Below are 12,156 nucleotides of genomic sequence, written 5' to 3'. Positions count from 1 at the left end.
CTGCTTTAGTATATTTGGTATACAGTTTCCCTGTACATTGTGTAATCTCAATTTTGAGATGGTTAAATCAGTGATGATCACTGTGGATGAATACAAGTCACATAAGGATTAAATAAGTGAAAAGGTTAAGCCTAAAGGTTAAGTGGTTCAGCTGACCTCCTCCTGCAGGAGCTGGCAATTAGGAGGGATCATTAAGCTAAAGTGCTGGCACCTGTGTCGGCCTCCACCCCTCCAGGTTTTGTGTTTATTGGATCTTTTTGCCTTCAACACTCACATACAAATCCCTCACTCCTCCATACTTTCTCCTCACTACTAATACCATTCATCTCCACACCCGACTCTTTGTTGTAGCAATTATAAAAAAATTTAAGTGGCACTTGAACCTGACTTACCTCACTCTTTATAACTGTACAGTATCTAAACTAAGAACTGAGAGGCTGTGTATTATGGTATATCACTTATTTCTTTGTATTTGTGCACCAACACACACACAAACACATTTCTCTTTGTCTGTTTCTCACCCTCTCACATTTACATACAAACATGAAAACTAGTTAATCTGATCAATGTCAGAAATGATCTTAGTCTCCATCAATGAGATCACCTGTCATTTTGAAATTGTAACATTACATAGCACATGTAAACCAAGGTTATTAGAAACTAAAACGGAACTAAAAGTTAAAACTAATCAACTGAAATCAAAGGACTTGACTTTAGAAAAAACTAAAAATAACTAAAAAATAAAATAAAATGAAATATATACAGGAATCATCTTTAGTATTAGTCTTTGTCAACATAACAAGCATAAGGAGGCATTGGTGCATGTATGCTGAGTCATATAGACATCCCAGTTTATTACTGGGATGTCTATAAGACTCATTGTCTGTATTCTCAACATCACAGAGCTTGCCCCTGACAAATACCCCCCAATATTATAATATTAAAAAACTACAACTGAAACTAGTAAAACTGAACAAACACTACACATTTTTCAATAATAAAAACTAAGAAAATTAGTATATTATTGCCTGGAAAGGAAGACTCACCAGGATATGTTTAAACATTGTGGCAGTGATGACAATCACCTATAAACATTTTAATGAGTTTGATAGACAAAGAATAAGACAATAGAAAACACAAAGATACAAAAAGTTTCAAAAGTTTACAACAAAGTTTACATATAATCACTGGCTTCTTATTTATTACACAAATTGATGTATTTCCTATAGTAGTGTACCAACAAGTTTGAAAATTAGTAAAGATCATATTTTTAAGTCACATATCAAGCCTTGCCTGAGAGGTGATGCTTTTGAGTGCACTAGATGGGAGTTGCGATCAGACTGCAGTTTGCTGTGACTGTTTCATGTGCACTAAAGGTGCAGCAAAGAAAAAGAAGGCCAAGACTGAACGTTGGGAGCACTGGCTGAGGGAAAAGAACAAATCATGTTGGAAGTTAAGGTTGTGGTTTGTCTTTAATGTAAAAAATTTGTCAGGGACAGATGAATCCTGCTATTGGCTTATTGTGTGCTGTCTACATTTTCATCTGTCAGCTTAACATCAATATGACAGTTTAATCTCTATTCCAATTTGAGTTTTCTTCAGCTTCTTCATCAGCATCTGTTTGATATCCTGAGTCTTGAAGCAATAAATGAGTGGATTAACAGCAGGAGGAAATAGACTATACAACAATATCAATAAAATACGAACATCTAAACTGAAAGAAAACCCAACAGTATTCGCTACATAGACAAAACACCTGGGCAGGTAAAAAAGACATGTGATAAATATTTGTGGGGTGCACGTTGATAAGGTTTTTTTGCGCCCTGCAGCCTTGGACATTTTCAAGATCGCAACAATAATGGAAACGTAGGAAAATAAGATAAATGCAAGAGGAACCAGGAGACAAAACATGGCCACACACAGAGAAGTGACTGCAACAGTTCTCACATCCTCACCACAGGCCTGACTTGTTATAGAAATGTGGTCACAGTAGCACTGAGCAATGACATTAGATTTACAGTACGGTAAAGTGAGGACATGGAGGACAACAGCGACCATCAGAGGCAGAGGGATGAACCAGGCGACCCCGCAGAGCACAGATATGATGTTGTTCGTGATCAGGACAGGATAACGCAGAGGGATACATATCGCAACAAATCGATCAAGAGCCATTACCAACAAGATGAAAGAAGTCACTGATCCTAGATAATGAACAAAGAACATCTGTGTAAAGCAGCCATAAAATGAAACAACACCATCATCAAACCAGTATTTTGATATGATCTTTGGGAGAGTCACAGTGCCAAATGTTAAGTCATTCAACGCCAGGTGACAAAACACAAGATATGTCGGTTTTTGCAGGGACTTCTCATAGGCAACGAATGCTAAAATGAAAATATTTCCCACTGCGATAGACAGGTAGATAAAAAAGAGCAGAGCTGAGACAGGTCCATAATACTGTGGTGAAAGTCCAGGAAATCCAAGGATAGAGAAGCTTTTCAGTCTTGTAAAATTGGCAATCATGATTCGACCTGCACAGCAAAAACACTGATTTGGCTTTTAATATTTTGCCTAATATGCCAGATAATTTAACAGAGTTATCCAAAAACCCAACTGTTCACAATGATGCACTAAAGTATATCTGACAATCAGTCTTCTACTTTCCAGATTGGAGTTTACAACCCTACAACCCCATGGCAGTGTATGAATGTCAGGTGATATCAGCCTTTAATGAAGTTTGATATGGCATATTCTCAAAGGATCATAATATGAATCATAGGGTCATCTGATGTTTTTATCTTTCCAATGATGAGTTCAACTTGAGGAACACGTCAAAACAGCACAAGCACAAGACACCAACCTTCAATTTTTCACTTTTTTAAACGCTCAGCTGAAACTAAGACCAATGTTAATAAAGAAAAAAAAAATGTTATGTTAGGTTAGGTTCTGTTGTTGTTTTTCTTAACAGTAATAAGGCATCTGCTAATGTAATGGACAACAACATTTTAGTGCCATTTCATTTTAATAATGCTAAAATTAGAATTTAACAACTGAGGTACCTGTAAATAGTAAATAGTCTGCCACTGGTGAAGAGTCATGTGTGCTGTTTAGTGACAATGACTCTGAAGACTTTATGTCTCCTCTTGGACTTAAAATCATTTGTTTTTTTTAAAACAATTTGGTGACCCTTCTGGAATAAATCCTAGAAAATTTTGGAACTGCATGATCAAAAACAATGTAGGTGAATGTTTTTCAGGGCAGGGTTTGTTTGAAGTTGTGTTCTTGGCCATGTGTGTTTGCTTTTGAACCACCTGTAACTGGCTGCATCTACTGTTAAATTTTGCCCTGGAAGCTGCATGTGCCCGACCATCTGCCTAACAGGGGCTTTCAAAGTCTGAGACCGTGGACCTCCCCTCAGACAAAGCTTGACAAAACATGTCCCACTTATCTGCTTAGTTCTGACTCTGGGAAAGTGGGAAAACATTTATATTCCCCACCGAACTCTTTAACCGAATCACACACATTTAGGCTGTTCTATGGGTTACAGCCCAGGGCCGCGTTTCCCAGTTTCGATGTATCTCAGCGCTCTACAAAGGTCTTTAAGATATACCTTAGCAAAGGAACTTCTTTTCCTACGAGTGTTTCCCAGACTGTCCCTTAGTGGGTGCTCTTACGAAGAGCTGCTAAGGTACATCGTAAGTTGGAGCTGTTCTTCGCCACGGAATCCTAATCCACACATACACAGGTATTTTTTAAAGACAGTGTTTTAAAACCAGATCTCCGTTCAGATGAGTGTTTTGGCACCGTTTCATGCAAAATCCCCATCCTACTTATATTCTATATCATGTTTCCCTCTCTCTATATGTATGGTAAAAATGATAACAGTGGGCTTGTTGTAGGGAGAAATGAGGTTGCCTGTGCAGCAGGGCAAACTCTTGAAATTGTAGTAAAACCAGGCCACTTTTCATTGTTAAAATGAAGGGCAACATTTGATATGTATTTTTGAAACTTTTCATTTATTTAAAACTTAACTTTAGAGAATGGGAACAAAGGGTATGGAGAGTCTTTTGAGCGCGCTTCTGTAGCTCAGCTAAGTCTCCGAGAGACAAAGCTGAGCTGCAGAAGCGCGCCAAGTTCACTCACTCATGTCCATTTAAGGAAAGGTGTCCATACAAGGAAAGGTCTGTCACACAGCAGGTGGAGGTGACTCCCCTTATTAATAAACTCAGGAACTTCAGGCAAAAATGTTGATGCTTTGTCTTGTTTGAAAACTTGTTGTACAGTGCTGCATGATGTTTGGGCAGGAGGTTGACACCACAGTCGTCGTCATCCTCCCCTTCATTCTCCTCCGCAGAAAGACATGCTCGCGCACGCACAGCAACGTTATGTGATGATGACAGCGCAGCATTTTGCAGGGTTGAACTTCAGTCCTCCTGTCGACCGATGGATGCATCGGAACCGGAGCTTCCAACGGCCAGTGGTGAGTTCAACCAAGCCCCTGGTGAGGATGTGGGCAGAGTTGTACTCCTGCTCATCGTGTGTTACGGGAACCGCCACTGGTGTCAGCAGGTAGCTTCGGAGCGGGTATCCCAGAGGAAAAAACCTCAGATATCCAGTATAAAGTGGTGGGGAACAGCCTGTAGCATAGTCAGAAAAAACATATTGTCAGTTAGTTAGCTCCATTAAATGAATAAATATATACATAAATAAACCTATTTATGCATAATATTCATTATTATTTTTGATGAGGTTAATTTTAAACTAATGATGTAATTTGTGCAAGGAGTCTAGATGTGAATTATACTGCAACTGTCCCTTTAAAAAGCATAATTTTGGCCTAATAAAGCTAAAACTGTTAGAATGAATGGAGCGCATCACTAAGAGGCAGCTTACAAGTGGTTCAGACCGCCCTTCTTAAGATATACCTTTTAAAAGATATATCTTAGCTAAGGAGACTCTAGGAAACAGCCCGTAAGCTTAAGGGAGACTTTAAGATACAACTTACGACACATGTAGCGCTACGAAGGCTCTGGGAAACGGGGCCCAGGTAAATGGAAAGGGTAAGTAGAAAAGTGCTGTAGGGTATTGTGCTGGAAAAAATAGAGAAAAAGGAAGAAAAAAAACACAAAGCAAAGATGCTGCGATGAGGACGTCTGCAACAAGACTGGCTGCTCTGCTTTATATGCATGCGGCACACCGGGCCCAGGTGTGTCCCGAGCTGCTGATTGAGCTTCTTATTGGTCAACAGCCCTGAGGAGAAAGTACAGACACAGTTGAGTGAAGCAAGCAGAGAAACCAGCAGAGGAACAAGCAGAAGGGCTGTCACATATACTCACCAGCCTCTTTATTAGGTACACCTGTTCAACTCCTTTTTAATGCAAATATCTAATCAGCCAATCACATGGAGGTCAGAGGAGAATGGCCAGACTGGTTCAAAATGATAGAAAGGCAACAGTAACTCAAATAACCACTTGTTACAACCAAAACATGCAGAAGAGCATCTCTGAACACACAACACAGAAGACCACACCGGATGCCGCTCGTGTCAGCACAGAACAGGAAACTGGGGCTGCAATTCACACAGGCTCACTAAAATTGGACAGTAGAAAATTCAGATGGTAGGGTCAGAATTTGGTGTGAACAACATGAAGGCATGGATCCATCCTGCCTTGTATCAACAGTTCAGGCTGCTGCTGTTAGTGTAATGGTGTGGGGGATATTTTCTTGGCACGCTTTGGGCCCCTTAGTACCAACTGAGCATCATTTAAATGCTACAGTCTACCTGAGTATTGCTGCTGACCATGTCCATCCCTTTATGAGCACAGTGTACCCATCTTCTGATGGCTACTGATGTGTTTCAGTAACCCACTGATAATTTTGTCCCTTTTTTTGCATGTGGGGAATGTGATTAGTTTCAGACTGACAATCAGTCTTCATCTGAGATTGACACAAAGTGTTTAGCTGATGAAGGTCTAGTGCTGAAATGTCACAAATTAATGTTATATTGCAAGTTACACAGTGTGTGGGAGTCCTTTTGTAACCATGCTTGTTAAAATATATTTAAATGTAAAATAAACAATAAATGACAGAGTGCAGAACTTTATTTAGGTCTTAGAAAATGCAAACAACTGCATTTTAGTTTATAAATCAGAACTGCAAAATATGAACATTCATAAAACAGTTAAGTCTCAACATCATAAAGTGCATGCAGCACCAGCTTGCAGTCTCTTTTACTCTAGAATGTTAGAGCAGAATGTAAAGACAATTTTCATTTGATAAATAGAGATAATGTTAAGAGTATAATGTACATATCAGATACTTCATTACTGTAACACTTGCTTAATTCCAACTTTAGCATTTTTCAATTTCTTAATCAAAATTTCTTTGATATCTTTGGTTTTCAAGCAGTATATGACTGGATTAACAACACAAGGCACAAGACTGTACAACAATACCAATAAAATGCGGATGTCCAAACCGAAAGAAAATCCTACAGCATGAGCGAGATAAACAAAACATCTCGGCAGGTAATACAGGCAAGAAATTATTAACTGTGGTGTACAAGTTGTTAAGGTTTTGTATCGTCCCTCCGTGTGTCGTATTCTCAAAACTATGATGAAGATGGAGATAAAGGAAAAAAGTATGAATGAAAGTGGAAGTAAGAGACTAAACACTGCAAAACCAACAGCGACAGATTGAACATACTTAACATTTGTACCACATGCCAGGTTTGTAATTGAAATATGGTCACAATAACATTGCACAATGGTGTTAGAATTACAATAAGGCAAGGTTAGGGCATGAAGTACAACTCCTATCATTCTAATAAATGTCCCAATCCATGACAATCCACAAGCAACAGAAATTTTGCTGTTTGTAATGAGAAGTGGATATTTTAAAGGAAGGAAAACTGCAATAAATCGATCAAGAGCCATAATAAGCAGAAGGAGAGAATGAATCGCACCCAAAGAATGAACAAAATACATCTGAGTGAAGCAGGCGCCAAAAGACACCATCTTGTCATCCCACCAGTATCTGGATATTATTTTGGGTAAGGTCACTGTCCCAAATAACAAATCATTCATGGCCAGGTGACAGAAGATCAGATATGTTGGCTTGTAAAGACGCCGCTCATTGGCAACAAAAACTAGAATAAAAACGTTTCCAACGAGTATGAGCAGGTAGGTGAGGAAAAGAAGTGCAGACACAGGTCCGTAATATACGGGGGCAAGTCCTGGGAATCCAAGAATCACAAAGTCTTTGACTGTTGTTATGTTTGTATAAATCATTCTCATTTATGTGTTACAATGCTGGAAAAAAATGTTCTCTGACAAATGTAGGATTTTTATAATTGATCATCATTCATCATTCAGATATTATCCATATACCTTTATGGTCCAACCTTTTTTTCTATCGCCTTGGAACTGTCATGTCTTTAGTCACAGAACAACAAACAGAGCAAAAAACCCCAAACCTGACAACAATGGTTACAACATCCCAACCCAAACCGAATTCTACACACCATCTTATAAATACTTCTGAGAGAATGACATAATGAGGTCTTTGGGGTGGGATCATCTCTGTGCACTATGCTGCGTTTATCTCATCAGTGTCTCATTGGTCAAATGTGTCTTACTACAAAAAACAGTACTCAAGTAAAAGAATTGCTTATTTATAATTATATTGACTCAAGTACAAGTGAAATACAATGCCTGGCCAAAAATGGTCACACGCTCTAATATTTCATTGGAACGCCTTTAGCTTTACAGCATGCATTCACCGTGGCATCATTTTGATAAGCTTATATAAAGTTACCACATTTATTTCTGTCCAGAGTTGCATTAATTTTTTGCCATCAGACCACATGACCTTTTTCCACTGTTCCAGAGTCCAATCTTTATGCTCCCTATCAAATTGAAATCTATTATTATTATTATTATTATTATTATTAGAGTATGATATGTTATCACAATTTTAGTTTAATTAATACTGCATGCATTTAGTTTATGTCAAGTAGTTTGTTCAGTGTCATGGTTTTGTTGGTTATTTCCTGTTTTATTTGGTAGTTTCTGGTCTTCCCTTGTTTATTTTGTTTTTACTTCCCATCTTTGTCTGTTTTCCTGCTCTTTTGATTACTGATTATTTTCACTCGTCCTTCACTGCCCTCACCTGTGTCTTGTTATCCTCCATCTCCCCAGTGTATTTAACCCTGTGTCTTTTTCTCCTCAGTTGCTGGTTCATACTCACTCGTGCATTTTGGCTTGTGGCCTGTGTTCTTTGGATTCTGTTTATTCATGATTTTTGGTTCTCCCTGCATGGATTTTTGTTTTTTTCTCCCTTGCCTGGACTGAAGACTATCCTGCATTACTTGTAAGCTTTTGTTGGTCTTTGTTTATTAAATATCTTTACAAACTGCTCCCCTCTCTGCGTGGTCAGGATTTGGGTCTAACCCTGAGAATCCCTGAACCCTGTAACAGAATGAACCAGCTGAAAATGGACCCAGCGGACTTTTCAGTAGCAGAGGAGCTGAAGAAGGCATGCCAAGAACTTGACTGGCTGCACTCAGCCATCCTGGGTTGCACTGATCTACAACGCAGGATTTTTGTTTACTCTTTAATGGAAAAGACTCTTTTGTCAAGGCCCAAACTTTTGATTTTTCCCCTGATTACTCAGAACCTGGCTGTGCTTGCTAGCCTAAAGAAAGACTTACAGGCCGATATCGAATCCCCAAGCAACCCTGATTCTGAGCTTAACTGGACTCTATATACCACCAACCACCTGCTTAGCCTGTTAGCCTTCTCCCCACCCCAGCACCTGAGTTGGCTAGCCATCTACCTACAGGCTTCCAGCCTGTTAGTTTGAAGCCTTCTTCTCTGCCAGCCAGTTTCCTGCCTGATCCAGCCCCAGAGTCATTATCTGAGAGGCCTCTCAGACGCAAGCGTGGCGGTCGCTGATGTCATGTCTCTCAGCTGCCCAGCGCCACGGAGGTTCTGCTGCCCAGCACCCCAATCTCTCCTGTCCTGGCTGGTCTGCAGCTGCAGCTGTCGCCAGTTCCTGCTCTGGCTGGGCTGCCGCCGCCGCAGCCATCATTGCCTCCAGTTCCTGCTCCGGCTGGGTTGTCTTCACCACCGCAGCCACTTCCTGTTCCAACTGGGCCATCTTCGCCATTGCTGTCCCGGCTGGGCCATTGGCGCTGCAGTCTCCTTCAGTCCCTGACTGGGCCACAATCACCTCCTGCCCATCCTGAACTGCAGCCGCCGGCCTCCTGTTCGTCCGCCCGAGGGGTCTTGCCTTCGCCGCCGGCCTCCTGCTTGTCTGCCCGAGGGGTCTCGCCTTCTGCCGCAGGCCTCCAGAGGGGCTCCGCCTTCACCAGCAGCCTCCAGGTTGCCCTCTTGATCAGCTCCGCTCCTTGGGTTGTCCACCTGAGGTCTCCTGCCCTCAGGCCGTCATACCTGGCCTCTATCCAGTCCCCGGGGCCTATGAACTTATTGACTGACTGATCCTTGTTGCCAGGCCGTGTGCCTGATATTGTCACTTTTTTCTCAGTTGCGGGTTCATACTCACTCGTGCATTTTGGCTCGTGGCCTGTGTTCTTTGGATTCTGTTTATTCATGATTTTTGGTTCTCCCTGCATGGATTTTTGTTTTTTTCTCCCTTGCCTGGACTGAAGACTATCCTGCATTACTTGTAAGCTTTTGTTGGTCTTTGTTTATTAAATATCTTTACAAACTGCTCCCCTCTCTGCGTGGTCTGCATTTTGGTCCAACCCTGAGAATCCCTGAACCCTGTAACAGTTCAGTGTGTAGTGGGTCCCTTGATTTTTTTTTTTTTTTTTTTTTAGACTAACTGAAAGATTACTTGCTCCTTCATGAGCTGACAAAAAAATCCCTGTACTTCTCAAACAAAATAAACAGATTAAAAATCTAGTGTCTTATCTGAAAAATAAAATGTCACACAGCAAAAAACATGACTTTTTTTCTTAACTTGTGACAATATATTTTGGATATTTATTTGTTTTATTTCTTTTTTACAGGACAGTGACATGTTGCTGATGTTGTTCTGTACCACTTCTTAGTTTCTTTCTCTTGCTCTTATGTAATTGTTATTCAATTTGTGCAGCTGTTAACACAGATTATGTTGTAGTGAAATACAGATCGCTGTGAGACAAAACTGTCATCCTGCTCAGTTCTTATCAAAAGTCTTGCAGTTGGTTTGTGTATGACAAGCACTGCCTTTCAAAACACACTTTCCTAGAACACAACCATGAAGCAAAAATTCCATAAAATGCTAACAGTTAAATCCTAAAACAAATATTCAAATAAAACTAATTGATTCTTGGCATTTTCTATCATAGTTGCTGTCACACAACTCTGTGCGGGTTTGTCTGTGATATGTAATGTGATATATATTAACATATGTTTTTGCTGCTGCTAACTTAGTTATCGTTAGTTACCTAGTTATGCTAGGTTAATTGGTGTTTCTAAATTGCCCGCAGGTGTGAATGTGAGTGTGAGTGGTTGTCTGTCTATGTGTCAGCCCTGCGATGAACTGGCAACTTGTCCAGGGTGAACCCTGCCTCTCGCCCAATGTCAGCTGGGATAGACTCCAGCCCCCTGCGACCCTTTGGGAATAAGCGGTTACAGAAAATGTTATGATGTGATATTAAGTTTAATACCTAACTGTTTACACTATCAGAATCTAATGCCACATTAGTTGTTTCAGTCCACACTTCAAACATTTATAATCACTTTATATATCAATGGCATATCATTTATTGACATAAAGATAGTTAATAGGCAAACACTTTAGAAAATACTTGTATGAATATATTTATTTTAGCACAATACCTAGACCATGAAAAGATGCAAGTTTTATAAGAAAGTAAATTCACATTTCACAACAATCTATTGAGATGTCTCAACTTTTCTGAATATCTTAAAGAGTTTATATTGAATTTCTTTTGTCCTAAGACAGTAAACAAAAGGATTTACAAGACAGGGACCGAGGATCGCCCCAATCATTAAACCATGACGTGCTTCAAGAGTTAATACCAAACCTAATCTGGTCAAGACAATGCGGATAAATACTGGACAGTAATAACACGTCACCACAATGAAGTGACTCAAACAAGTGCTGCCCATCTTCTTTCTTTCATCATTTGAGGATATTTTGACAAAAATTATAATCCAAAAGTATGACAAGCAAATAAAAGTAAAAGTGAAAAATAAAAGAAAGAATGATATGATTGTTATCATGTTAAAATAATATCTGAGGTCAGCACAAGTGGTTCTCATTACAGCAGCAAAGTCACAGAACGTGTACTTCAGCTTCAAAGAGCAGTGAGGGAGAGGGATCACACATGCAGGCATTACAGCCACAAAGCCACAGGCAGCAATCCACAGGATGTATGTAAGTACAAGAGTGCGCACATTTGTTAAATAACTGTGGTACTGAAAAGGATAGCTAATAGCAATCAATCGATCAAATGCCATAACTGCTAAAGCAAACATCTCCATCACCCCTGCCACATGAAAAACAAACATCTGAATTAAACACGGCACGTAGGATATAGTGTTAACACCAGCAAGTAGGACCCCTATCATTGTTGGACAGGAACTGGAGGTGTACATTATATCAACAACAGCAAGGTTGCAAATCAGAAGATACATTGGTTTGTGTAATCTCTTGTCATAAATAATAAAGAGGATGTTTGTTATATTAGCTAGGATAGCTAGAACATAGGTAATCAATATAACTACACCAACTACCAAAGGCCTTTTGGTTGTTTCAAAACCACCTATGATAAATTCAGTTACTTTGATTGAAGCATTATGTAAAGGCATATTCAGCTAAATGTCAAGATGTGCAAACAATATTCATACAAAACATGCAAAAAAAGATGCTGATAAAAACAGCTGCTCTCAAAGCAAAATATCATTCAACATACTGTAAAATGATCAATTATAACCAGTGGTTGTCAGATTTTACAAAAAGGTAACTAGGTTTCACTGCAACTAACTATGGAGGTGTTGGGATGTGGGCTTTTAAAGCTCACCAGAGGAGTAACTTTTCAGGAGGCAGATCCATTGTCCAATCACATTGGACACTAAGCTCAGTTCAAATAATAATTAGTTAAACTAATTTCACTATAACACT

At 39.6% G+C, this 12,156-nt stretch overlaps 3 protein-coding genes across 3 annotated transcripts; all 3 read right to left on the bottom strand.

Moving 5' to 3' along the window:
* Positions 1-1,557: 1,557 nt before the first annotated feature.
* On the bottom strand, positions 1,558-2,523 carry LOC146329052 (olfactory receptor 52E8-like). The gene has a single exon (XM_084716611.1). The coding sequence runs from the start codon at positions 2,521-2,523 to the stop codon at positions 1,558-1,560; it is 966 nt and encodes a 321-aa protein (XP_084572737.1).
* Positions 2,524-6,323: 3,800 nt separating this feature from the next.
* LOC146329051 (olfactory receptor 52E8-like) lies at positions 6,324-7,295 on the bottom strand. The gene has a single exon (XM_084718019.1). The coding sequence runs from the start codon at positions 7,293-7,295 to the stop codon at positions 6,324-6,326; it is 972 nt and encodes a 323-aa protein (XP_084574145.1).
* Positions 7,296-10,904: 3,609 nt separating this feature from the next.
* LOC146329050 (olfactory receptor 13G1-like) lies at positions 10,905-11,843 on the bottom strand. The gene has a single exon (XM_084716736.1). The coding sequence runs from the start codon at positions 11,841-11,843 to the stop codon at positions 10,905-10,907; it is 939 nt and encodes a 312-aa protein (XP_084572862.1).
* Positions 11,844-12,156: the final 313 nt, after the last annotated feature.

The sequence above is a fragment of the Lutjanus erythropterus genome, chromosome 4 (assembly GCF_056507025.1).
Source record: "Lutjanus erythropterus isolate fLutEry1 chromosome 4, fLutEry1.hap2, whole genome shotgun sequence".
NCBI classification, from domain to species: Eukaryota; Metazoa; Chordata; class Actinopteri; order Lutjaniformes; family Lutjanidae; genus Lutjanus; species Lutjanus erythropterus.
Note: the sequence above shows the minus strand (reverse complement) of the source record. Positions and strands in the feature narration are given on the sequence as shown.